The sequence below is a fragment of the Gambusia affinis genome, linkage group LG13, assembly GCF_019740435.1.
Source record: "Gambusia affinis linkage group LG13, SWU_Gaff_1.0, whole genome shotgun sequence".
Classification (NCBI taxonomy): Eukaryota; Metazoa; Chordata; class Actinopteri; order Cyprinodontiformes; family Poeciliidae; genus Gambusia; species Gambusia affinis.
The window spans coordinates 7,304,713-7,332,609 of NC_057880.1; the positions used below are offsets into that span (position 1 = coordinate 7,304,713).

At 39.7% G+C, this 27,897-nt stretch overlaps 2 protein-coding genes across 5 annotated transcripts; both read left to right on the forward strand.

The window, feature by feature from the left end:
• Positions 1-178: 178 nt before the first annotated feature.
• myoz1a (myozenin 1a) lies at positions 179-5,564 on the forward strand. Its single transcript, XM_044136179.1, has 6 exons — positions 179-336; positions 1,604-1,690; positions 2,928-3,115; positions 3,493-3,754; positions 4,503-4,668; positions 4,792-5,564. Exons 2-6 carry the CDS (start codon positions 1,606-1,608, stop codon positions 5,024-5,026), a joined length of 936 nt encoding a protein of 311 aa, XP_043992114.1. The 5' UTR covers positions 179-336; positions 1,604-1,605; the 3' UTR covers positions 5,027-5,564.
• Positions 5,565-5,728: 164 nt separating this feature from the next.
• Positions 5,729-27,843, forward strand: hhat (hedgehog acyltransferase). 4 transcript variants are annotated; one of them, XM_044136178.1, is made up of 13 exons: positions 5,729-6,670; positions 7,615-7,751; positions 7,837-7,901; positions 8,406-8,519; positions 8,601-8,795; positions 9,475-9,687; positions 10,943-11,120; positions 12,257-12,449; positions 15,165-15,200; positions 21,191-21,392; positions 21,801-21,945; positions 23,020-23,090; positions 26,232-27,843. In XM_044136178.1, the coding sequence occupies exons 2-12, from the start codon at positions 7,643-7,645 to the stop codon at positions 23,049-23,051; spliced, it is 1,482 nt and encodes a 493-aa protein (XP_043992113.1). In that variant the 5' UTR covers positions 5,729-6,670; positions 7,615-7,642; the 3' UTR covers positions 23,052-23,090; positions 26,232-27,843. The 4 variants fall into 4 exon arrangements, with proteins under 4 accessions (XP_043992113.1, XP_043992110.1, XP_043992109.1 ...); XM_044136174.1 differs by lacking the exon at positions 23,020-23,090 and having other exon boundaries at positions 5,734-6,670; XM_044136177.1 differs by lacking the exon at positions 23,020-23,090 and having other exon boundaries at positions 5,738-6,670; positions 12,299-12,449.
• Positions 27,844-27,897: the final 54 nt, after the last annotated feature.

Genomic DNA, 27,897 nt, shown 5'->3' on the forward strand with positions numbered 1-27,897 from the left:
ACCGGCCAAGAGAGACTTCTCCACCCCGGCTTAATGACCCTCTTTCCATTCCGTATTCACACTCCTAACTTCAGCCTCCTCCTCCCCGTCTTGACATCAACACTCCTACCGCACCCCCTGCAAATCCCCACCAATCCCCCCCCGCCCCCCCCAACCGAACCTTTCTGCAAGATCTGGTATCTGAGTGTTGCTTTGCACTTTCCGGGACCTGAGTCCAGTCATACGTGGGGTCAGAGGCACTAAGGGATTTGTACCTTTGTGCTTGAGATCAATATCTTCCTCTCTGTTTGGTATTTATAGGTCCTTCTCTCCTCACAGGATTACAACAGAATCCCGGTGAGTGGATCTAAACCTGTTGGTGTGCTTTTTTTTTTTTTTTGTCTTTCTTTTTCTGTAGATTACTTGACTGAACTTGCAGCCTTTCAACTCTGCATGTTGCATAGTGGCAAAAAAAAAGAAGAGGTTTTCCCAAACATAAGCTACACAGGCTATTCGGCTAATGATGGTGGGGGAAATAGATTTCTTTGTAAAGCCTTAAAAAGCTAAATAAAGAGCTGAATGTGCTGACTGTAACAGAAGTTTTATATAGTGTTATCAGAGCCGCCTTAGAGGTGGGTACCAAATCTCCACCGCTCTCCTGCCGTGAAACTATCGCACCGCATCAAAAATCCTCCTCATTAACAAGCACTCCAGTTCTGACTCTTGTGTGTCCCAAACGGGCAATTCCTGCTGATTTTCTGGAGGAGTGTTTTGTGTTCTTAGGAGTTTGCTTCAAGCCCGTTTGATAGCCTTATGACGCCATTGCATGTCGCTAAAATGTCTTGGCTGGAGATGGCTTTTAAAAATAGCCGCAGTGGGTTCAGTTACAGCCAGTAGATGTGATGTGATGTTTTGCCGCTTAACATGGACCTTAAAGTAAAAATGTTTATGGCTGAGTTTGGAGACATTTAGAATCAAATCTGCATGTGAAATGTAAAGTTAGGTACGTCTGATAAAGTAAGATGCTTATTAGAGGATGGGTCGCTTGGTAAAGCTGGAAAGTGATGTTCATGAGCTTCAGGTGGGAAAGGTCTTGACATGTGAAACGGCGGACAGTATTCCTTCGTTTTTACCTGCAGAAAAACCTGACGAGAAGTTTCTCGGCTTACTTCCGTTGACCCCGTCAGGTGTGAGAACAGATCTTGTATCCCCAAACAAAAGCTGGAGCACAGGTTGAGCTAAATGTTTCTTTCGAGGGGGAAGACGTGCGTCCCTCGGGGGAACGCAAGGAATCCAGAGGCTCTGACACTTCCTGTGAGTGTGAAGAATTAGGGGGACGTGTGTTGTCTGCAGGTGTGTTACATTGATCTCCTTTGAGCTCGCAGGGGTTGGCGGTAGGCTATGGTGTTAATGATCCTAAGTTATGCTCAGACGCTGGTGGAGATCAGTCGTAAATTAAAGCCATTCCCAACCCTCCTCGTCTCCTCAGAACCGTTTGCGACTCGCATTTCATCTTTTGAAGCTCTTTTTATTCTTCTTGCCTAGTAAATTTCAAATGCAGGAATGCTGTCCTGCGTTTCTGTACCCGCGGGTAACGTTCTATGGTTTCTCCCTCTCCCTCCAGCCATGCCTCTGGGAACACCTGCCCCCCTAAACAAGCGGAAAAAGCCCTCCAAGATCATAACCGACCTATCACATATCAGTCAGGATGGTAAGGCTGACGTAAAATGATGTGACTATGAAATTACCGCTGCTCAGTAAAAGCCTTTCGGGATGTAAAACGGGTGTACACACACACACAGAAGAGGGTTGTACACTGCAGACGATGTGCTGTGAAACAATATTAAAGCCTTAAAAACTTTGCTTCAGTCTAATTCTAACTCTTTTCCCAGACTTCCTCTGTTCTTTACAGTCATTTCACAGTATAAAACAAAGATTCTCTAAGAATTTAGATAGGCAGCGCCGGAAGTGGGACACAAACAAGGACAGAAAGACTTAAGGCAGGACACAATGGAGGAAAGAAGGACCGAAATGGTCGAACAAGGAAGGAAACGATGAAAAGACAGAAGGAAGAAGGAAGAGAAGGAATGAGAGAAGGGAAAGAGGTTTTAATGAAAAATTGGCAGCGAGACTGCATGGAAGAACAGCATGAAGACACAGAGGGAAAAAGACACAAAAAGGATAAGAAGAAAGTGAACAAGTAATAGAAGAAGGGCAGAAGGAAAGGCATGACTAAAGACACAGAGGACAGAAAGAAAGGATACAAGAAAGGAAGAAGAAAATGACGAGAGACGACGGAAGGAAGGAAGCGTTACATAAGGAAGGAGCAACACGAGGAAAAACAGAAGGATGCAAAGAGGGAAAGACAGAACAAAGTTGAACAAAGTCTCAAAATAAACCTATTTTTCATGGTCTCACCTTAATTTTCAAAACTTTTCCAGACTTCATAGGCATCCTGGCCACTGTGTGGTTTAAATAATAATATTGTAAAAAGGTAATAAACTTTGATCAAAATGTTAACTGTAATACAAAGGAAAATTATGTACAGCATAATTGATTAAATTGGCATTCTAAAATACGCTTTAGTAGTAGTAGTAGTAGTAGTAATAATAATAATAATAATAATGATAATAATAATAATAATAATAATAATAATAATAATAAAATAATAATAATAATAATAATTTATTAAACATTTCTTATTTCTTTTAAAATTTATTTTTATATTTATCTTTTAAAATTGTCCTAGTATTTAGAATTTACTGTTTATATGATTTGTATTTGTTATTGATTGATTGATTGATTGATTGATTCATTGATTCATTGCAAAACATTGACTGATAAGCCGCAATGTTCACTAAAACGCTGTTGGAAAAAAGCAACTACCATGTAAGTTTAGGGTTGCTGTTGCTCAACTGAAACCATTCCCGTTTCTACGTCTTCGGTAGAATTTGAGCTGGACCCGGAGGCATCCGAGTTCGATCTGGGAACAAAGATCAGGACTCCCAAAGAGATCATGCTGGAGGAGCTTTCCCTGATGAAGAACCGAGGCTCCAAGATGTTCAAGATGCGGCAGCAGAGAGTCGAGAAGTTCATCTACGAGAACAACCCGGATGTTTTCACCAGCAACTCGATGGTGAGGCAAAACCAGAAACAGGAGGACTTTTCTGTTCATTTCAATTAAACATTGATTCAGTTGAAAATTCATACAACACATTGAAATATCTATGAATCTTAAAAAGAAAAAATTGAGGTCTAACTCCTATATTGTTCTTATAAGCATTTAGTTTAAGTAACATTAAGTTATTTTCTAAAGGCTTGAAATTAACATTCCCAAAGTTAACCAAGGCTGTCCAGATTATTACATGTATAATGATGATTTTCATATTCTATATTTTTATGAGTACACTCCAACTGAATGTGTTATGAAATACTTAGAAAGTGCAGCATCATTAGTGACTCTGTCCTCCTGTACTTTGTGTCCTTCATATTCAACGAACTCTCGTATTTCAGGACGACTTCCAGAAGTTTGTTCCATCTTTGGGGGGTCAGGTGGGAGGTCAGTTTATCAATGTCGGAGGGCACCATGTAAGCAAAGAGACTAGACATCTGTATTTAGGAGCTACACCTGTGGGAGGAGGAGCACCGGTGCCTCCCCCCAAGCCCGGGAGCAAAGGAGCAGGAGGAGCAGGAGGAGCAGGAGAAGGAGGAGAAGGAGAACTGGCAGGAATCGACAAAGGCATCAAAGGAGAAGCAACGTGGGCATCCTCAAAAGGTTCATCCATTTTGTTTTTGTTAAAGAATTGTTGATACAAACTTTTTTTTTTTCCAAACAGGCAATCCCCTCCAAAATGTTGATACGTCTTGAAATGTTTCAAGTTGTGTCACTTTACAGTTGGCTTTTATTTATTTATTTATTTATTTATTTGTTTCACCGTTGCTCCATAAAGGCCAGTTTTCCAAATTCTCCCACCTGAGCTGTAGATTTATGCAGCTCTTCCAGAGTTAACATAAGCGCCTCAAAGGCTTCTCTGAGCAATGCTCTGTCGGGTGCGGTGGACAGATTCTGATTCTGTTTCTTTTTTTCTTTTGCTAATGTTCTCTATAAAACCTGTGAGACCTTCTTCACAAAACAGCTGGATTTAGACTTTGACTAAACTACACACAAGCAGATTCTATGTACTTAATGGCTTACTTCTGGAGATAATTAGTTTCACTGCATTAGAGTTTGCAGGGCTAAATATAAACGCAGAGCACAGTTTCCAATTTGATGTTCAAAAACTCAACAGGTTTTGGGCTTGTCATTAAGTAAAACATATTCAAGTTTGCGGTTGTAATGTGTCAAGATATGAGAAACTTTGAGGGAGAGGAGGACTTTTGCCAGGCACTGTATGTGAAAATGTTTACATACTTTTTTCCACAAGAAAAATAATTGTTTCTAATTTTTAAAAATTATCAAATTTTACCTTTTTTTTGTTTTTGTTTTTTTTGTTTTGATTGAGATGTATGTTTTTTTAATGCAGGTGCTGGAAAAGACGGCAAGGGTAAGACGCTGGTTGTTGTAAAGACGTACATTTCACCGTGGGAGAAGGCCATGAAGGGTGACGAGGGCCTACTAGCCACTCTAAAATCTGAAATGCCTGGCCCCATTGAGCGAAAAGACTTGCCCAAGTACAAAAGCTTCAACAGGTGGTTCCCTCAATACTAATTATTATTAGTATTATTATTATTTAAACTGTATCTTTGTGTTGCTTTGTGACGAGAAAAACTGTCGCTTTAATCTGTCTCTTCTCAAACACCTCATCTGGCTAGGATGGCGATGCCGTACGGCGGCTTTGATAAGGCCAACCAGTTCATGAAATTCCAGTTGCCAGAAACCGAGGTGACCAAAGAGGAGCCTGAACCCGCGGTGGTGTACCAACACGACATCAGCTGCCGTCCCTCCTTCAACCGTACCCCCATCGGCTGGGTGACCAGCAACGAGCCCAGCAGCATCCACATGGAGACGGATGCCGTGCCCTTCGACGGAGAAACAGACGAGCTGTGAAAACCCGATACTGTGATTGCAATTTCTTCCACGTTAGCCTGACTGTATGGATTAAGTTTAGCATGCACACACACATACGCGCGCGCTGTAGGTGAGCTAAAGGTTTTTTTTTTTGAGAACTGATCAAACTGAGAGACTCGGTGTGAATAACAGAAAGTGTAAATGCTCGTCATTTTCTCTGTATTGAGTTGCAAAGGAAAAGCCGCAGACGCTACTGTGTGATAAAACGTCGACTGTCGAGCCTAAATGATGAAACTGGCAGAAAAGAGAAACTTATGGATGGAGATTGAGATTTCAGCTATGTGATGTCTGTGTGTGCCCCCTCAATGTTAAAATGTTTATTCACTTGTTATTTCCCTTTGCCTTTTTGTTGTTGTTGTTGTTGTTGTTGTTATTGTTAAAAACAGATTATGTGTGGTGGTATGGACACAGCCCGCAATGCTGTCTGATTTGGAATGGAAGCTTTTGTTAAACCCTAGTGAAGCAACATCATTTTTGCCAAAATAAACCTTCCTCTTGTTGAGCGATGAAAAGAAAACTTAAATCCATTTTGTGGACTTAACACACAATTTCCACTGTTCTTTAAGAAAGTTGATTCAGACAGGGAGCTTTGAACTTGAAGGCATAATCACACGCTGAAATTTAAAAAAGTTCACTTTAATTTCAATTTGTTTGTTTAGTGGGGAAATATAAATATATATACATAAAAAAATTTTATGTTAAAAAATAAATGAAAAAAAAAAGACACCATGTATGGCAAGACGGGTTATAGCAAAGGTTAGGAAAAAAAACTACCTGTAAGCGAACTGTAGTAGACATCTATTAAATGAAATCCATATGCAGTTGGAAATAAACATAAACTTGCTAAAAGAGCTTTGGAGAAGGAAACAACAGAACCTATCCCACTGAAAAAAGGGAAGGGTAAATCAATAATTAAGAAAAAACAAATATAAACAGGACAATATGCAATGGAGGTAAGAAAGGAAGAAAACTAACGACAAACATTTACAAAGAAAATATTTATGAAGAAAGAAAACAGGAGGGAAGATGTAACAACGACAAGAGTGAGAGTTGGTCATAACTACTTAATTTAATCTTTATTTAATAATGAAATGGAAAAAGTACAACAACAGATAATGGGGAAAAAAGTAAATACAATACAGAATGGAGTCTAAAAGGAATTTTAGGAACAGAAGGGGATAAAGAGGAATCAGGATTATAAATAAAATATTCTCATTTTTACATAATGTCAAATGAACGCAGAAATTAGTAGTTGCAGGCTATGAGGTTGTACAGTAGGGGGCGGTGTGCCTCTGTGAAGTTGTTTGCAATCCGAAAATAAAACAAAAGAAGAAGAACGCGCTCCTATTCAGTTTACAGTTCATCAATGGCAAGTAGTCCATTGGAGTTAATACGGTAACTTCATAACTCAGTCTGCCTGCAGCTCACGGAGTGAACAGCTAAATTAGTTTATGGAGGCTTCCGGGTTCAGTTAGCAATGCGAAAACAATGTAAATTGTTATACAAAAATTAAGGTATCACAGGTATTTTTCAAAACATAAAATAACAGCACCGAACGAGACCTCCCAGTTCGGAATGCTGGAGCTATTAAAACCTTTGTGGAAGGTATTTAAAAGATTTACGGTAAGTAGGCCGCTTTTACAAGCATTCTGCCGGTTTAAATTATCTGGTTGTGTAAAACAGTAAATATGGTGTTTAGTTTATTTAAAATCCTTTTCATATTTGAAAAGGATGTATTATTATTCATAAAGGCATTTTTTTGGTGTTTTAGAATATTTTTTTTTACAACTCATATTCACAAATAGTCACAATTCAAAAATGTTTGTAGGCTGAAGTTAATATTTTAATGCTGTATTTACTTGTGGATTTGTTCTAAAGACATAGAAAACAAGTTGACGAACACCAGTTAATCTAAAAAAAAATTTAATTAAATAGTCATTTTGATTACAATATTCGTATTTTCTTCAATCCTAATGATTAAATAGGTCTTTGCTTCTAAAACGACATGCAAGACATGTACTGCTCGTTTCAGTCGCAAAGTAATTCACTGTGCTGTACAGTAAAATAAAGGATCAGAAGTTAATAAAATCACATTAAAAACAAGAGAACATCAAATGGAAAACTGAAAGATGCATTTTTAAATGAATAAAAATGAGCTGCTAAAATTAATTTGACATTGGGGAAACGGTCTTAAACAGAAATGTTTTCAGTTTTGTTTTAAAGGAACCAGCAGATTCAGCACACCCTTGGCTTTTAGGAAGTTTGCTCTCAAGCTGAGGAGCAAAGAAACTAAATGTTGCTTTTACTGGTTTAGTTCTGATCCAAACAGGTTTCTGAAACGCGCAGGAAGGCAATGGTCAAATTAAATCTACATGGGTTAAACCTGACCAGGAGTTATGAGATATTTTTGAGCTTAAAACAATTATTGCCTCACAGACTAGTACTAAACCGAGCCTGATCTTGAGCCTATCCTTTAGCCTACAAGGTTAACCCTCACTCAACTGTGTTGTAAAGAAATATTTGGATAAATCGGACTAAATCTGTGTATCTGACTCCCTCCTTTTCAGAGGCGTTACAGCAGAGTGACGTTACCCGATGCCATCCCAGCTGTCGCCGCTGCCACGGCCGGAGAACTTTGTCTACTGGCTGCTCTCTTTGGGCTCTCATTTTTACTCTTTTTACCAGCTGCACTTGTTCTCCAAAGGTGAAGTAGGCAGCAGTTGTTACATTGGAGTCGATGAAACAAGAATAAGAAAAATGTCACTGTTCTCTTCTGATTTCTACCTCAGAGCATGAAGCTGGTTTACAGAGAGAGTTCCAGTTGGAAAATGGCCTTTTTAAGAGCTTCAAAAGGGCAAGTTAAGATGTGAAATTTAAAAACACCACTACTCCATGCGCAGTGTATTAGTGGGGATTCGAAGGGGTTGTGAAAAAGAATGCCTCTTGATTTTGATTTTTTTTTTTCTGTCTTGTCATTATTTAATCACAAACCTTAATTTGATCTCATAGACAAACACAAGGCAGCACATAATTTGCAAAGGGCATTAAAAAGATTAGTTTAATTTTCTTTTCTAATTAAACTCTAAGTTGCTTGGAAATGTATTCTGACCATCTGTATCAATAGACTTCTTTGTAAAGCCACTTTCTCTGCAGTTGTAAAACAAAATGCATTGAAGTGACATTAACAAGGGAAAATGTAAAGAGTTCAAGGGATATGAATCCTCAATATTAAATATCTGATTATAATTTTAAGTAATAAACACGAGTCCCTCTCTGTATTAGTCCAGTAATATAAGACCAGTGTGAGAGAGGCTTATGTATGATGAAGTTGATTATTATTATTTTTCTTTAAATAAAGGACCCGTCTGACTTTGAGTGGAGCTTCTGGACTGAGTGGGCCAAAAAGTCTTTACTGTGGACTCTAGTCGGCCACGGCGTATTATCAAGATTGGCGGCTGTTTTTCACCCCAAGGTGAGGTACAATCCATACCCTACGGTACACTTAAAGCAAATAGAGTATGTTGAAAGATAGCTGTATTTTTTGTCTCGACAGCTTAAGGTGCTCGCGCTCGCAGTGTTCGACTTCTTGGCAGCCAGCAGCTTGCTGGGCTTTAAGGGTGTGGGGGTTCTGCTTCTACATCTGTCCGTTGCCTTCTCAGTGGCCCAGCTGCGAAAGCCTTCTTTGGCGTGGATCACTAACCTTCTGCTGCTCTCCACAATTCACATTCAGCCACTGCAAGACATCCAGGTGAGCCGCGTTTCGCACACTGTAGCTTTTTCCTAACGTTTGAGGCATTTTGTTTGTTTGTGTTTATACCATAGATAACGTCAAGATAATTACAGTTACCTTGATTTTGGCTGAGTGGAGGTGTAGATAAAAAACAAAAATGCCCGTCAGTTATCTAATCAGAAGCTAAGAGATTTAATGAATCTTTTTTTATTATTATTTTTTACCTGGTACAGCAGATCCACAGATACATTGTTTTTGCATGTTTTTATGTTCTCTGAATGTTATACCCATAAAGAACACAAGAGGGAAGAATATACTAAGAACATGAAGAGTCACTGAAGCTTTCCTTTTGGGTTTTGTTGAATTTCTTTGGCGCACCCTTCCTCACTCTGAGCCTTATTGCAGTCTGAATTGATTGACTTCAACATTTTATTTTAGTTCACGGCTGGAAACGCAACTAACAGCAATATCTGAACTAGCAAGGCATGCTACAGTGAAAATATTTCTGATTTAATTATGAAAACAATAGCTTGGTACTGAAGTTGAGCAAAGCGACACAGATCTAAAGAAACTCCTCGGTTAAAGATAGATTTGTGAAGAGATGCCCTCACTTTTAAGCTTCTCCTTTTGAGAAGCTTATACAATAAATGTACTGCAAGACTTTCATCACAATTGCCAGTGAATGTGTGTTACTCAGAGAGGCTGGTACAGCACAGAGGAGGAGTACTACCTGCTACTTTTCAGCGTTGCCGTCTGTGGCCTGCGATTCATCAGCTTCAGCCTGGAGCACTGCTGGAGCCCTTTAGAGTGCAGTCGAGTCGCTCACCTCTTCTGGCTGTTTTCATACACCTTCTATCATCCTTTCTTCTACAACGGACCCATTATCACTTTCAAAGCCTACGCCGAGCAGGTGAGGGTAAAATTGCCTCTTCTGGTGTTGCAATACAGGCTCGGGGTTCTGGTTTTAAAAACACTCAAGCAAATTTTGGTTCTCATCTCTTTATGTCTTTATATAATCTTTAAACGTAGGCTTTATAAGTACGTTTTGTTTAGATACAATATGCTGCAAGATCATTTTCATGTTTATCTTTTGAGCTTTTTCTACATTTTGTGTCATTACTACCACATACTTGGTGCATTTTAGTGGGATTTTGTTACTGACGATACTGACTTAGGGTTTTATCATGATATTTTGCGGTACCGTTATAAAAAAGATTATAAAAAAGATTAAAATGATGATTAAATAAAAAGCTTTTTTAGGAACTTGTATGACTCTGACTGCATGGTACAGCATTCATTTTACCACTCACACAAATATTGTTCTTGAAAACCATTTCCATTTGAAATCTGTTTCTTCAGGACAACATTTACTTAAAGAAGTGATTAATAACACTAACCCCCAAATTGTAACTGCATTTAATCATATTTTTGCATTTACTGCTATTTATTGATGCCGGGTAGTTGATGATAAAAACAACATTTCCTGTAACACAGTTTGGGTTTTTTAACCCCGTCATTAATTGGAAGTTATTGGGACAACAATAAATGAAAAGTTCTTGTATAAGACAATAAATGATTCAATAAACGCCCAGCAATGCAACAAAACCAATAAATAAAAGTGAACCTAAACAGTGGAGCTGGGAGATCAATGCATGGATACAATGTTCTGCAAAATCCTTTACTTGAATATTTTTCATCTTTTTCCATGTTGTGTCACATTACAACCACATACTTGAATGCATTTTGTTGGAGTTTTGTGAATCAGTCAATCAATCAAATTTATTTGCACAGCACATTTAAGCAACAAGGCATTTTAAAGTGCTCTACGTCATAAAAACGTTTTTAAAAATCCCAGCTTACAGTAAGCAAATTTGAAACCAGTAACAGATGTTGCATTTTGTAGAGTGCCATCATAAAGACATCAATGCAAGTATGTTTGCCACAATTGGTTTCACAAATTGTGAAGGATATGGAAAAGGATCTGTGTACACTCCTCTGTACTCTGACACCACTCAATAAAAAAATAGCAGTGCAGCCAACCGACTGATAAACATGTCGAAATATAAAAAAAAAAAGACGTTCCATTCCGCTGAAAACCCCAACACGTGTCTCATATGTTTAACCTTCCCTCCTTCAGTATGTGCTTCCTGTCTCTCCACTGCCAGATGAGGAAGTCGGCCGACGAGAACAGCGGGGAGGAATCTGTCTTTGGCTACGTGCTGGTCAGATCAGTCCGGGTCATTCTGTGGTGGATCCTGGCAGAATACATGATCCACGTCATGTACATGCACTCCATCCACTCTAATGAGACCTACATAGAATTGCTTCCTCCCTGGGCTTTGGGTAAGCCTTTCCACTCAGAGCTTGTTGTGTTTCATTGCAGCTAAAACGAGGTGTTATATCCAACACTTTCCTCCCACAGAAGACATATGTCGAACAATATATAGAGATTATATCTGCAGAAGACTGCTATTTGCTGTTACACATTTGCTAATTATCTTTGATTCATAATTTTATTAATCTGATGTGGGCCACTTTGTTTTGACAGCCGGTCATCAGCTCATTCATTCAGACATTTTCATTTCTGCTTGGGCTGAAACGATTGATCATGACGGATCGATTTATTGAAGTAATCGTCAACTAATTTAGCCGTCGATTCACCAGAGTATACAGACTCAAAAAGAGCCATTTGCAAAACGAACAACACACTGTTAAAGTGGATAGGGGTTCCACATGATTCCAGTAATTAAGGCAAAGCTGTACAAAAATATACACATTTTGCATTAAGATACAAAATAAAAAAACTCATTTATTTACAGAAAACTCCTTAGTTTTAGCTTCATCCAGTTCAAATTCTGTAAAAGGAATCCTATTGAGCGCATTTTCCCATCTAATTATTGATTGGTTATGTAAAATCAACAGCTGCTGTATTGATGTTAAGTCAAATGAAAAGGCCTGTGAGCTTTTCACATGTTGATGTTAAAAGTATTTTTTTTAGCTGCAGGTGCATCTTTTACTACAATTGATCAAGCACACACTGAAGGGATGCTGCGCTGTTGCAGTTTAGGCAACAAAATGTTTATTTTGTCATTGTGAAAAGGGATGACATTATTTGTTTATTTTCATCTTTTCATGCATTTCTAATTTTGTCCAAAAAATCCATAAGTGGTTAAGTGAAAAATCTGCAGAATCTGCCAATTTTTCATCCGATTAACCAATAAACCGTCGGGTGAATTGACAGAATAACCGCTAACTGAAATAATAGTTTCTGCTTTCAGTTATCTTTCTCTTCCTAGTTGTCAAAGCCAAGAAGTGAATTTTAAATGTTAGATACGCTAATTCGTAATCAATAATTTAGCAGCTGTTCACTCACAGCAGCGAATCACATTAAACCAAGTTAAAGTGCAGCTATTAATCTCCTGCTGTTGCTCCTCTGTTACATTCTCTAAATGGACAACTATTCATTGTTGTCTCTGTAGAACCTGAAATGATTTCAGCTCGGTGTCTCCTGTCTGCCTCAGGGGGTCTGGCCCTGGCTCTCGTCCAGTTCTTCTACGTGAAGTATCTGGTGCTGTTTGGGCTTCCGTCCATGCTCGCCACTTTGGACGGCCTGGTCCCCCCGAAGCTCCCGCGCTGCGTCAGCATCATGCACAGCTTCACAGGGATGTGGAGGTGAGAGCGCTCGTTGTCAAGTGAGTGACGGGGGGTATCTTCATGCTAGAGGCTGGACTAAAACTCGGGATCTTTGAGGAGGGAAAAAAAAGGGAACTCTTGACGCAAAATGTCTTTAAAGTGCAACTCTCTGCGTTAGCAGTCAGGTCCAGACTGGCCTGAGAAAATTGTCTCATCTTGAGTCATTACCTGCAAGAGGACAAGGGGTCACCCTCACATCAGCAGCAGTGTGTCTCTGTGTGTGCTTCACACTATAATGGTTCGTTTACTGGGACCAATTCACTGAATTTCATTTTTAAATTCTTTTTGTTTTTGTTTTTTCTAACTAAAAATAAAATAACATCAGCATTTGTCAAACTACAAAGTAAATCATAAGACTGAAATTACAGATTTTGAATTTTTAAAGAGGAAATTTAAAAAACTTATCATATGTTGCCTTTTGAACATCATTAGCATTTATTTGAGCATTGTTGTAAGATGGAGAAGACAATCGAAACAGTGTGAACTTGATTTACACAATTCTCTGGATGTACTGAAATGGGTTTGGCACATCAGTACATTTCTGATCTAAAAAGTCCTGCAATTCTTTATGGAATTCAGTGTTTAGTTTGAAGGCGTCACATTAGCACTGCCAGGTTTTGAAACATGATGCTAACTGCCAAGCTCCATTTTGTGAGGCTGTTTTTGCCAGTGGATGCAATGCACCAAGTTGGTGAAATATTGATGACGGAGGTCTAGCTCAAAGTTTGCTCAACTCTACTTCAGATCGTCCAAAGCAGACGGCTGTAACTTGGAAGCAAGTTGTTGTTCCGACAAGACGATGACAAAAATCTTCAAAAGCGGTGTTGGAAAGCCGTTACGTGAATACTGTTTACAGAAAAATGAATGGATTCTGATTGAAAACCAGAAAAACATCCAGTTTAAATTTTCTCTGCCGATTCTGCCACAAGGAGCCGTCATGTATCCAGCTAGAGTTATGACAGAAGCTCAGCCAGAGATTAGTAGTGGGGCATTTATTTATAAATGTACAAATTTGAGTCTTCTGCCAGCAACTGAATGTTAAGCCACAACATTTATTTGAAAAATACCACCTAATATTTTTAGGTGTTCTTTCTACAGAAGAGATTGTCCCTGTTTTATGCTGAAAGGGTCACAATTGCTCATGTTAACTGAGAGTCAGCAAGTGGTGCCTCTCACATTTGTATTATTCTGCATACATAAAGACCGAAGACATTATAGAGGAGTCTGTTATGTTATAAAAATGTTTTGTTTTTTTTGTGACATGACACTATTTGTGTTTAGCATCTAATCTCTGATAATTTAGCCTCTTTAGATTGGTTTATGCCTGTTAATATGATTTCAAAGTTTATTATTTAGTTCAGCTTTTCTAAGGATCTGCTAATTTTGCAGGATTCTGTTGTTAAATTCAACCTGTTTGAGTGCAAGTTGGCTAAATAAATAAATAAATAAATAAATAAAGCCTCCTGTAATCCCCTATGAAGCTGACAACTGTACTTCTCTCCAAATTTAAACCTGGTTTTATTTGTCAGAAAGCTTCAAAGTGTAGCAACTCAACTTGAGTTTTACCCGATGGCCACTTGCTGACTGCAGTAAGTCCAGTCAGCCTTTAGATTTGCTCACGTTTCAGATGCATGCAATTGTTGCTCCTGAATGTAATTAACCATGAGTAATGCTTCCTTAACTGTGAGCTCATAAAGTGGAGACAGGATGTGTTTGGCTTTGCATGATAAAATGTCCTCTCTGCAGCAGTCAGAGCCGATGTGCTGACGCCGATGCATTCCCATCCGGCTCTTATGTGCTGAGCTGGTCGATGCCGGCGACATTGATAGAATGCATAAAGCTGTCGGCCGACACCATCGAAAAACCAGTTTCGGTTTATAGATGCTGCCAGATCTAATCTTTGTTATGACAAAGTGCCGGCTCACAAACACTCGACACCGGACAGTCTAGCTACAGCACAAGGTTCACGTCGTTGGAAGCCCAGCGTTCACCTGTTTCTAACTTTGTGTTTTGTTGTTTTTTTGGGGGGTTTTTTACGTCCAGTGTACAGTGCCTTTAAATCATTTTAAATTTGTTTGTCTAAAAATTAAGGCCTTAAAATTACTTAATAAAAGAAAATATGTTAGCTACAGATCTTAAATTTGTTCGAGGTAGTGCTATTTAATGTCGTTTTTTTATCCTCAAACTTTTTCTGTCAGGCAAAATTTTGAGTCACACACAAACATTTTCATTGCATTCTATGACTTTAGGTGGTTAAGGCGGCTAGAAACTAGCTGCTAATATTCTCCTGCTATATAATAAGCTAGCAGGGGACACAAAGCTAGCTAGCAAGCTAGCTAACTTGCTAGCAAGCGTTTTGGTGTCTATCCTGGATAAATGCAAGTTTATCTCCAGTTGGCTGGTGCTACTTCTGCTGCCAATCCATACAAGGCTTGGTGTAAAAAAAAAAAAAATTAAGCTTGACACTGTGGGGGTTCAGGCTGTGAGAAGCACTAAGCTGGGTTCACAGTTTTTGTTATGCTTGATTGTAATGTAGCAAGTTCCCCCTACCATTCTATAGTGGTTTTTGAGAAGTTTTAAATTTCATTCAAGGCGATATTAACAAAAAGCCCTAAAAAAGACTTAAACTCGACTCGCTGAAACCTGCAGATAAGCAAATGTGGGCCTGAAATATTCATTTGTTTTCTGCCTCAGGCACTTTGACGAGGGGCTGTATCGATGGCTTATCAGGTAAGAGACTCTTCATCAGCGCTGGACTGACTAATTCACATGTTAATGCTCACTAAAGATGTGAGGCGCTGTCTGTATCAAAATATCTCCGTCTGCTTTTATTGCTTTATGATCGCCAGCGGTTTTGCCTTGTGCTCATTACTCACTGCGCTCTAAAGAGCGCATTTCCTCTGGGACACTGAGCTTGGCAGCGGAACAACCTTTTGAAAAAGCGTGCCGCTCGCATGCTGCCTGCTCACGTGTTTCAATACGACAGAGCCGGATGCTGTATTTCCACGCGGTGAGCGTTTCCGCTGTCGCCTTTCTGCTCCCGCACCGTGAAGAGAGGCTGCCTTGTTTAATATGTGCATGTAATTGGAGGAGTTTGTAGATTTCTCACTTTCACTTTGGACAACACACATTATTACTCGCTTTTTCTTTTAATGATGCACACTCAACTGGGTCCAGCCTGCTGGGAGTTGATGGTCTGCTTGTTAGACGCACATTTCTGCGTTGCAGCGACTCCACCGCTCCACGGTTGTCAGAACACACACACCAAAAAAAAAGTCTGTGAAAGTGATGTTTATTTTTTGCTATTTTTTCCCTCTTTAGTCTGTTTGACACATACACTAAGATCTGTCTTTTTATGTTGCTATAGCCTAGGAAACTTATTAAGGCAGCTCTAATTCATCCGCTCAAAATCCCTTCCATTTTAATTGCAAACTTACATGTTTCCATTTTAAGCAGAGCCCACTGAAAATGGGTTTTCTTCTGCTTAATGGCATCGCTCACAGTTGTCCTTCTGTAGATGCGAGATGATACTCGTGACACAATACCTCGACGGTTCCTCTTCTGAAGATGTTTTAATGCAGTTCCAAAAAAATTCTGCCGATGTCGTCTGAAGAGGGCTGGAGGAGCGTGTAGGTGTTAAACGATGTGCTCCACATGAGTCACTGGCACCTCGTCTCCCTGGGCAGCTAAGTGCCTCATTCTTTGCCATTGCATTATGCTTTCCAGGCCTCTGTGCCACCAGGTATCAAGTACAGCTGGAAAAAAAAAGAAAAGAAAGAAAGCTGCTCAGGGATGATTGATTGAGTTATTACATTTGCAACAGAGGACGGACGTTTGATCCTGCAAATATTTGTTTTTGTTGTAAATATTTATATTGGACTGCAGGTTAAGAGATCAACCTTAAGAATAGATTCTGATTATGTTAGAAGTTGAGTAAAAAATAAATAAAAAATCACAAATGCTTATTTGTGGGGGGCGGGGAGGGGGTTTGTTCACTTTATTTGTTTCTAAACCAAGTATGTCATCTTGAGAATCTGATAAAAACAGCTCTAGAGTTTTTTTAGGCTCCTTTTTCTTTGCCATATGTGAACAAAAGCCGTCATCAAGGACCTGAAATGGAGCCACTTTTCAGAACAAAAATATATTCAAAAATGGTTATAAGTTATTGCATTTGTTGGTAACAAATGGTACAGTATGAATATTATATTGTCTTTTCCTGGGTGTTTATGTGACAAGTAGTTACCTGTACAAAAACTTTTTGCTTCCTCTCAATACTTTTTGCGTTACCTCATAAAAACTTTGCGTTCCCTCAATACTTTTGCGTTACCTGCAGTTGTTAAAAAAACTTTATGCTTACCTAAAACTTTTGCGTTCTGAATACTTTTGCGTTACCTCTAATACTTTTGCGTTACATCTCGAAAAACTTTTGCGTTACCTATAAAACTTTTTGCGTTACCTGCAAAAACTGTACTGATCAGTTGTGCGGCATAATTGAATACTGTAAGACTTTCTTACGGTGGCCGCCTTTCTGATTTAATATAAGGTTATGTAAGGTTTTTCCATGAATGTTAATATCTCGTTGTGAAATATCTAAAGTTTTATATCTTTCTTTAGAATACAAAGGCACCACAAACCTGTTATATAAACAGAAACTGTGATATTCTGGGGTTGGAAGAAGTTAGCAGAGGGAATGTGGAGACGAAGTCTTTTAATGGTGGAACGCAGGAAAACAGACAGCCACTTCAGTACAGCTTTCTTGCTAACTCAACGCTAATAAGTTGGCCTAATAAGAACTATACCTAGAACAGGTATATCTGCATTTCTACCACTAGGGGCAAAAACCCACTCTATTACAGAAACCTTCCGTAAGTAGGAAAGAAATATAAATACTGTACATCCAAACTATATTTCTGAGTTATTATCGCGGCGTAATAAGTCATCTGACAGTTTTGATTGTGTCGCTGTTGTGTTGGTTAGCTAAATGGTTTAAAGAGCTGCTTTTATGTTCAGTTCCATCTCAACCTTAACAGACATAAATATGCGGTGAATGAATCGATTTTCAATCAGTTTTTTGCACCAAAGACTTCATAATAATAAACACGTTTTATTATTAAAAACACAACAAACTAATTATGGTAAAGCGTATTAGGTTAACTCGGGGAATCTCATCTGTCCGTGTATCAATTAGCTCCAAACCACTTCTTTGTTCTGTCACATTTATCGATTTATTCCATTTTGATTATTATGCTCCAGACTTTGCAAGGACTGACCAACCCGCTCACCGTTTCCTCATACACACAAACCAGCAGGCCAGTAAGCTTCCCATTCATACTTGATGACGTCACTCCCACACCCACCACCTAAGTGTCAAAATATACATTATTTTGTAATAAAATAACAAATGCTTTTAGTTATTTTATTTCAGTCACTCAAATCCTGATTTTCTTCTGGAGAGCATACTGCAGGAAATTGTAGGATACCCCTGAAAACATCTGCATACTGGAGACTTTCCCTTTCTGCAAAACGCTTGTTGTTATTCTGCACACACTGTTTGTTGTTGAGCATGCTGGAAAAATTCCCTATGAAATTTGTTGAAATTTACTTTTTGCAGTTGTTTAGAGTTAGAACCAGAAATCAGAAAAATGTTTTCCTGGAACAATAACAATTACAATCAACCCGTATGTCTTGATTTTTTTTCCTCTTCTCTTCTATCATCTCAACAAAATGTGCATCTTGTTGGACCACCAAGGACAGCGGGAGGCCATCCAACTGGCCAAATATAAGAAGTCGACATGCATAGTGTTAATGCATGGCACTGAAAATACAAGTTCTGGCCAAATGTTTAATTCAAAGCAGCACTCTGCCATTTTATATGTTGGGCAGTTCTAGTTACTTGGCACCCTGTGCTGCGGTGATGAGGTTTTGGCAGCGCTTGCAGATAAAACACTGGGCTATCTGGTCCTTTCATATTGAAGTGTTTTTGTGTGTGTGTGTGTGTTTTATCATTTTCCAGCTGCTCCTAAACTTCTCTGTGTGTTTTTGTTCCTGCGGCAGAATGAATTTTGTTGACTTAATCCTCGTTTTGAACAATGAATTTAACTGCTGTGGCGTCCGGCGGATTCAGGAAGAACCAGCCCCAGTTCTTGATCACCATTTTGATCGTCCTTTTTCCTACCGACGGTGCAGCCATAATGTCAAAGCACTCCTCCTGTCTGATGGCTCGCTCCATAAAGCCTGACAGCACGTTATTTGAACCTCCTACATTAAGTGTATTGGTGTTACATAATGGTGATTAGTCAGGCGGTCCTGTATGTCTTAAAAATGATTATCTTTTAACCAACATCTGCCTACAGCGCCTTTCTGTCCAATTAAATCGCCGATGATGAGCTGACGCCGAGCCGACGCCGAGCGTGTTCAGGTATCCGGTTTTCTTGGGTCCTGACGCTCTCCATCTGTTTTTGCTCCGACTTTCATCCGGCAATATTGCCTTGCTGGCCGCTCTATTTAGGGCTCAGAAAATGCTGGCTCATCTTTCACAAACATTGATTAGCCACAGGGAGGCTGAGATAATTAGTTTCCAGCGCGGGCGCACGCTGCGCACACACACACACACACATACAGCGAGATGTTTGCTAAGTGTGTCGCGCTTTTCAGGCTCTTGCAGCAGATGAGGTGCTCCCGGTATATGAAGCCATTTGTCACCGATTGGTGTTGCATTATGCACATAAAGTGGGGCTATCCCGGGAGCATGGCGCTGCTATTTTTACACCGCATACAGTGCAGTCTCATGCATGAATTATGCACTAAATTTTTAATGTTTGATAAAATACCACAACATAAATACTGCTTTTTCATCTATCTGCGCGTCTTGTTTATTACCCCGAAGGGCAAACTTACCCATGGAAGAAAGAAAAACAAAACATTGGAAGAAAAACAATAGAACAGCAAATCTGTGTCAAGGCTTTGGTGTGAAGCTCAGGTTTTCTATTTTTGGATTCATTAACACAGTCTGCTGTATTGTTAACGTCTTGGCAGGGATTTCTGTTCCCTGGAGCGCTTCTGTGCTTTCAGTGGACAGTAGAGCCACATTTGACTGTATAAATTTAAAAGAAATCGCGAAAATGACACGATAGTTTCTGTGTCGGGGCTTCACCGCATCGTTCCGCCTGTTATTGCCAGCAGAGATTTCATCGTTCGAGGCATAATAGCAGCATTTTTTTGTCTAACTTCTGGAGTGTTTGGAAATTGAGCAAATGCTTCAAAATGTCCAAAGTAAAATGAAACAATGATTTTCTCCAAAACAACTGAAAGTTGCAGAGCCACCTCACTCTGCATCACTGGAAGTCCTTATTTACGGTAAAATGCAGCTCATCTCCTTTTCTCCTTTTATAAAACAGATATTCCACTAGTAGTATTTTTTTTTTTGCACTCCTCAAAATATAGAAACACACCATTATATATTTGTATCCAAAAAAGTAATACAAATAGTACGAGAGTATCTGTGTATCTGTATCTGTGTGTATTCACAAGAGTAAGTAGACATTTCTGTAAACTCTTCAGATTTTTTACAGTCAGTCAGCATTTTCAAGTCTATCATGTTCCTTGACAGACAGGTTGAATGATCAAAAAGGAGAAAACAGAGTGACGTGAGGCGCTACGTGGTGAAGTAGTAGAGCGAGCGCTTTGTGCACACAGCCATCCTGCGTTTGATTCCCGACCCAGGAAGATTTGCTGCCTGTCTTTCCCCTTTTCTCTCATCAATAAAAGCCTCTTGTGCTGAAAAAAAGTCTTAAAGGTGGGATATTATGTACAATCAACATTTTTGAGGTTTATATTATGTTCTAATGTTATTCCGTCATCCAAAACATATCTGGGGATGTTGCTTTGATTCTTTCATTCGTATTTGAGAAATCCTTGTATCTCCCATGGCAACCGTTCGGGGATGTCTATACGTTTGCTCTCACAACGCTCCGCCAAGTTCCACAAAACTCCTCCTTTGAGTTGTAGTCTCCAGGCCGATCTTGCACCTCACAGAGCGACCTTTGCCCCACTCAGCTCCTCCAGACTAGCAGCAGCAGGTCAAACTACTTTTGAGGCCAACACACCTAAAATGGTTGTAAATGGCTGAATAGATAGAAATTGTTGTGACGGCACGCTGAAGGCAGAGTATCGGAATGAGCAGCAGATTCTTTGCCACTTTCAAGGCGTTAAATTGCGAAGCGAAATCTCTTTTAAATCATGTTTTGGTATATTTAGCACATTTATAGAGATTGAAGGTAACATAATCACTTGGTTTATGCTATAAAACGGCAATATGTTCCTAGAAAGGACAACACACTCAACAGTAAGTCTTGCTATGCTACATTTAGCCTTTCTCTTCACATGAAGACAGCAGCCTGGCTGCTCAGGAAATACGTTTTGTTTTTAAATGGCTTTTCTGCTTCATCTGGCATTAATTTTAAATCATTTTTCTGACAGCAAGAATAGTAAACGTCCCACAGTAATAACTTCCATACCAAAGGTTATTGTAGTTGTTGAAGCTTTGCTGACACTGATAAGAAAAATGTTGAAATCTTTATTTCCTCACCGCCAGCTTTTTGGTGCATGTCTAATTTTTAGTCACGTTTGTTGTCACATCTGTAATATTTGATTGTATTTTAATATCTGCATTTTCTTTTGTGTAACCCTTTAGTTTTCCTATTTATTTGTATTTTTCGCAGATACATCTATGTGCCTCTGGGTGGTTCCCGCCACGGTCCTCTCTCCAAAGTGTTTTCCACCGGCGTCGCCTTTGCGTTCGTCTGCTTCTGGCACGGCGGCCAGGACTACCTGCGGTACTGGGCCCTGATGAACTGGGCCGGCGTTCTGGTGGAAAACGCCATCAGAGCTCTCTTTGCCTCATCCCGCCTTCACTCTGTAGTTGTGAGTTTCTAATCAAGGCGTTAAATTCCAGCTGTGCAGCAGCAGCAGCAGCTCCAATAGATCAAATTTCTCCACTTATTTTACAAGGGAGGAAGTCATTAGGAACGTAAGTCGTGTTATTACATTTAATAAAGCAGACTGTTGATCGGCTTTACAGAGCGCAGACAGCAGACGAACCCATTGGGCCTCGTCTAATTGGCGCGACATCACTGTGAGCCGTTTGCATTCCATTAACGGGAATTTCTTCTTCCTCTGGGAGTCGGGCTCATCCTCAAAATAGTCCTAAACTCTGTTGGGGTGCCGTGTGATCCCCCCCAGTTTACGGTCACATGGATCATTTGTTTCAGCTTTTTGGGTTCTCTCGCAGAACGTCTCGTGGTCTTGCTTATTTATTTACTGATTTCCCAGGAGCAGAATTTCTCCTTGGCGATGCGAAGGCGCTGCGTCGCCCTCCTCTGCGCCTTCTCGACGGCCATGCTCATCCTGTCTAATCTGGTGTTCCTCGGGGGGACGCACGTGGGCAGAATCTTCTGGAAGCGCGTCTTCATTCAGGGTAAATTGCACCTCCACAGACATTGCATGTTTTAATCCCACCGTGTTGTTGGGGGGGGGGAGATTTTTAGATTATCAGTGCCGAATCTTTTATTCTAGGAGTCGGAGACGGCCCTGAGCTGGATGTGAATAAAAGTCATACAGCTATTTGACGCGGTGCTGATTTATGCTCAGTCTAATATTTATCCACACAGGTGCACAGAATAGCCTCCCGCTACTTTGAGCGAAGACCCGAAACTAACAATTAGAGTGGTGAACGTCGGAGGGGCACATCTGCTTCGTGGATGTGCCAGGTTCTATTTTGCTCCCTGCGGTTGTATTTGGTCCATTTGGTACCTAAAGCGAGATGGCAGGCCTTCCTGAAGCCTGTCCATTAACGATAAGCAGTCTAATGTGCAGTCACTGCTGGGCCAGGGGCTACGGGGGGTATTCAGAGCTGAAAATTCAACCCTTCGCCTCAAGAAGTTTGATTATTTTAAACCTTTCACGTGTTTAGGCTTTAGAAGACACTAAACCTATTAGTGACGGAGTAAAGCCTCTAAATGTTTGATGCAAATGTTTAAAAACTGTGTTTCTTGGTGTAAATTTAAGAGTTTTACAAATGCTTTATCAGTACTTCACACATTCCTTATACTGCGTGTCAAACTCGAGGCCTGCGGGCCGAATCTGGCCCGCCGTGGCCATTCATGTGGCCCTCAAGACGCTGGAAGGCCACATAAGTAGAACTTCAAGACAGCAGTTGTGTGCTGAAATGTTATTGAATCAATCAAACCAAATCAGTTTTTATGCGTCTGAATTATGTTGATGTGAAAAGAGGTTCAGTATTATAGAATTTTAAGAATAACTCACTAAAAGTCGTGTACTTGCAGTTTAACGGGTGGTTTTTGTCAATACGTCTGGCGCTTTGAGGACATTCATGGTCCCGATGGGACGCAAAATGAAAATGTACTGATAATTATGACGAAATGCAGCAATAGGAACCACAACTTAAATATGCACAATATTTAAAACTTGATTAAAATAAAAATACTTATTATTTTCCAAATTGTGGAAATCATCTCTCTTTATGTTACAGGATTCTTTCTAGTAAAGGTCAGAGAAATATAACTATGGTGTGACAATATTTTCCTGGCGTGAAAGCTTTTTGTAAGTAATTTTTGTAATTAAATATCTGTCAAAATATCACTTTGTCATGATAGTAATAGATGAGACAGATAATCTGTAAAAATCAAGCACCTCTGCCTCCTTGATAGGGATTTGCTGTCATCTGCTCCTGGTCAGAACCAACCAATCAGAGGCAGGAGGAGAGTCTTAGTGCTGCCAATCATGCTCTTCTACGCTCCCCCTTGCTATCACTGCTGCTTATTCTCAACAAGGAAGCTGGCCGTGAATGCTAAGGCTAGTTAGCATAGCCACCAATAATGGCGGATGAATAGTTTTCCTGTAACATTAAGTTGTTTCTCGGCCTTTAGCACATCGAGCAGCGTGCACACGAGGATTATTAACAGCTCTAGGAGCCTCCTCCTGGCTCTGATTGGTTGTTTCTGTACCTTCAATTCAGTCGTTTAATCATTTTTTTCCATCTGATTAAAGTTTTGAATTAATACTCCAATAACAGCTTCAAAGAAAGAAATGAGAAATCTGAACTGTTGCCATGAAAAATCAGCACGACACAATCCTGCAGGCGGCCTCTGCTGACGTTTTACTTGTTATAATGTTCTCTCGCTTTGCATCGCCGCGCATGACTTCCACCTCGTGCTCCTTCTGCCGTCGGATAAATAAATTAATAAATAAATCCATAAAAAAACTGCAGAGTGAGTGTTGGAAGATGCTTTGTCGCCACCATTTTGCAGACCTCAGATAAAGGTCGTATTCCAGTCGCGAGATAAGTTGTGTTGTGGCTGTAATAAATTGCTGGAAAGCTTATGGGAAATGGTGTCCTACCTTCTTCTTCCTGATCTGTTTTGAACTTCTTAAAAAGCAAGGTAAAATAAAGTAAAACAAAATCACTCGTGTTTGGAAAATATTTCCTCTTAAGAATTATTCGGATTCTTGGAAATAATTTCAGAATCCACTCGGGTGATTTAGGACTAGAATAAACGTATCCGCCGCCTGCCGCGCGTTCGACGTGTTCTCAAAAAAATCATGGAACAATCTGCTTAGTAACCTTTCTGTTTTTCTTCTTCTGCTCTAAATGTAACTGATCCAGCACTTTTCATGCCCTCTGGTGTCAACCAGGAGGATAGGGTGGGGGGGGGGATGGTTTGATTATCATGAGATCAATGTTTTTAAATCAACTCGACTGGGATTTTCACTTGTTCTGGCAGAGCCGTAATTGCTCTCTGACCTCTCTGGGTGAATTTCCTAACTACACTGTGCGTCTAAAGTTGTTCCTGTTGCCTGTCTCTGTGGGGCGAGCCCATGAACAGAGTGTGCATTTCTTCCGTGTCCTCTTGGGGGGAAGGACTCTAACGTTACAGTCAGTGTGAAGGTTCTGCTACGATTCTTCCAGAGGGCAGAATGATTATTAAGTTTCTGCTGTCCCAAACCAAAGCTGTTTTGACAGTTCATCGGTGTACGCCTAATGAAATATTGGCAATAAGATTTATTCCCTTGGCATACAGACTGTCTGTACAACAGTTGATGACAATCCATCAAATAGCATCTAGAGATTATTGTCTGGAGCAAAAACGATGAACTAATTGACTTTCAGCTCAACTCCAGCAACAAGATGAAAATCTTTGGTATATTTATTTTTTTTTGTAGAGCGTACATACGTTTGGCCCATGTTTAGAGAATTAAGTCTGGGGAAACGTTTCTTTGTCGATTTCCTCACATGGTTTGGGTCATTATCCTGTTGAAAGACCCAACGTTGACCCATTATCAACTCTCCGTACCAGATTTAAAACCTCCTGGTATTTCAAAAAGCTCAAGCCAACAAATGTGTCTTCCACTGCCCTTTTTTAAAGTTATTCATTCTTGAAAAAGAAAACTGCAGTTTGAAAGGGTGTGGGTTTTTTTCTGCTGCTGAAACTGGCAAATCCAAATATGTCTGTTGCGTTATCCACCACCTGATCCTTCATCATGTTTAACAAAGTTTGATTTGGAAACGGGAGTTTTAATGTTTGGCTACAACATGATATGTAGAAGACGTCAAACGTTTTGTCAAAATTGTCTATAATTCAACGTAACATTTTATGACGGTACCACAAATTTGCTTGCGCTAAGTCACATAAAGGTTAGAAAGTATTTTTCAGTTGAAAAATAAACTATGATGTGAATTGCTTTCTTTTTACTCGCTCAGCAATAAATTGAACATTCAACAACCCACAAGGAAGGAAAAAATAAATTTTAGGTCCAATTAAAAGGGTCTCTGATGTTTGGCCTAATAAAAGAAAAGTATTGTTTTCTATTTAGTTGGTCTAAAGAAACTTTCAGCAAAAATAGCTCCTGTGTTTAGCCAAGTTTAATAACGCCAAATATGTATTTTCTGTAAAAAGTAACGTATTTATGACCCTGCTTGCTACATCATTAAGAAGATTTACATTTTCCATAGAAAATCTCATTCTGAAAATCACTAAAAGCGTCCATCTGCATTACCTCCATTTGCTGCAGGGCCAAATTTGGAACCACTCTAAACTATTCTGACTTTAGCTCAGTTATTAAAGGATTGTGATGATTATTGTACCTTTATTTGTCCTGCCAGCGCATCTCTGTAAAAACAATTATGCTCAACCACTGAATGCATTTACTCAAATTTTAACATCACATTATACAACTGCATGGATAATGGTTTTTTTTTTAAACCCTTATTTTCCAGAATCATGCTCAATATCCACCTCTATTTCCAAGTAAAAGATAAAACTTGGTGGAAATAAAAACGTCTTCTCCTCATTCTCCTGTTTGAACCGTTCACTGTAGAGAAGTGGCTGACAGCTCAGCTGAGCTTTAAGCAGCTCATGTGTATGTGAATTAGATTTGGACATGAATAGAAGAGAATAGACCCTTGAAAAGCATTGTGGGTGCAGGTGCAGGTTACTGAGATAATTTGGACGGAGGCCAGCATGGGAGGAGGCGCAGACGGCCGTCCTTACCTGCTGCCTGCGCTCCAACCTCCAAGAATTGGCTATAAATAGCAAAACAGGAACAAAAGCACGTTATTGCAGAGCCTGTGTGAACTGAATATAAGTCGAGCTGATCAGTATTTATTTACGTAGAGGAGGAAATTGCACAAACAGATTTGATTGTAATCACCAGACGTAACGAGTGCGCTGCTTCTCGTTTCAGGGTGGTCCACCGTCGCTCCGCCGATGCTAGCCTTCCTCTACTGCTTTGCTCAGGTTGGACTTGAGCGAACGTCTTCCCCACCGTGAGTCACCTTGACGTCCTGGGAAAGTGAGAATCCCTGCCGCCCGGACAACCAGGACAACCCGCTGGCCGCAGAGCTGCGGCGACCTGACCCGACGGCCACGCCGAGTGTCCCAAACACAGCCCAAGTTCTGCTGCAGAGCAGAGCTGCACCGCAAAGCAAAAAAAACAAACAAACAAAAAAACCCCGCTGGATCCCGGAGTCTGTCTTCATTGTACGGCTTTGATGAGATGTTGCTCAGTGGTGCAGTAAATCGGAGAAGTGCAACGTTTGCTGCTGAAAACCGCTGGTCAGTCAGACTGCAGAGGGCAGCAGCAGAAACCTGACCCATGCTCTGGTCTGTACACATTTAATCAGGATGTAGCAGACATGTGAAATCACAGTAAAGTATTGGTTATGTTCTTCTACATTACAGACACGATGGGAAAAGAAAACATCCTCAAACTCACCTGTCAATACCAGTTATCTATGTAGATATTAGTTTGTTTCTGGTAACAAAAAAAAAAAAACTGCTGAAAATGTATAACTATCAATGTTCCAAATGGCAATGTCCATAATTTTAATAAAGATTACAATTTTTTAAAAAAGCCACTATTGCTATTTTACTAATAGGTATTACATGTTGTTGAGGAAATATAACTACTTTGAGTGTTTAATATAGTTAATTTCACAGCCATGTGCATTTAGGTAGATTGAACATTCTTATCTGGACAAAAACTAAACAGATGTAAGCTAGGAGACAGCCAGGAGGCAAGAGATAAACATTCTCTTGGAGGAGTTTAACCAAAACACTATTCTCTTGAAAGGCTTTAAATTAGGTGGGCCATAAACCATATCTCCCCGGCTCAGAGGTCGAAGGTCGGGGGTTTCTCAGAGAAGAGGGCTGCATCTGGAGTTGGTTACAGCCTGGTACTAACGTCTAATTTTAATACATCTTTAAATACTAATCGCATGTTTTTGATTAAAGTATATTACCCAAGTTAGAAGTATTAATCTAGTAGATGATTAATGTATTTGAAAATGTATTATCAGTGACAATTTCGGAATCAAAGGAAAATTGTTTGAATTAGAAAAGGAATTCTACCTCATTTTGTTCTGTGAGAGGACAAAGATTTAAGTTTCTGGAGATGCTGAAATCAGAAAAGCAGAAAACTAAGTTTGATGAAAATAACTTATAATTTTAACAAGTAGTAAACGACTTTTGATTTCTGCCTAAACTGAGGGGAAGGTCTAAGTCTTTCCAAGGTAGCTTTTGGTTGGTCAAAACAGGGAACGCCCTATTTGCATATATTAACAAAAAGAAACGCCTTCATTAGAAAAGTGAATGCTCAAGAATACGAATTCAGATAGCTGGTCGATTCTGTTTTTCTTGACAGCTCTCTCCAAAGACGCGTCTTTGTCCTTCTTTCTGTTTGTCTTTTAATTCTTTTCTCTCAGGTAAAGAATGTATATCTCTGTATCTCTGTAGTTTCCTTGTTAATTCATATGGTGTTTTCCCATTGGATTAAACTCTATAACACTGTGACGTCAGCACGCCTCGTTGTTTTCTTCCGGCCGTGAAATCATCCGCTCAGGACCCGGGAA

Excerpts from the sequence above, each read along its gene's own strand:
- myoz1a (XM_044136179.1), top strand. The coding sequence starts at position 1,606 with ATGCCTCTGGGAACACCTGCCCCCCTAAACAAGCGGAAAAAGCCCTCC. Across the intron at positions 3,755-4,502 it reads AACGTGGGCATCCTCAAAAG|GTGCTGGAAAAGACGGCAAG; the intron begins GTTCATCCATTT and ends TTTTTAATGCAG. Across the intron at positions 4,669-4,791 it reads AAGTACAAAAGCTTCAACAG|GATGGCGATGCCGTACGGCG; the intron begins GTGGTTCCCTCA and ends TCATCTGGCTAG.
- hhat (XM_044136174.1), top strand. The coding sequence starts at position 7,643 with ATGCCATCCCAGCTGTCGCCGCTGCCACGGCCGGAGAACTTTGTCTAC. Across the intron at positions 8,796-9,474 it reads AGCCACTGCAAGACATCCAG|AGAGGCTGGTACAGCACAGA; the intron begins GTGAGCCGCGTT and ends TGTGTTACTCAG. Across the intron at positions 9,688-10,942 it reads TCAAAGCCTACGCCGAGCAG|ATGAGGAAGTCGGCCGACGA; the intron begins GTGAGGGTAAAA and ends CTCCACTGCCAG.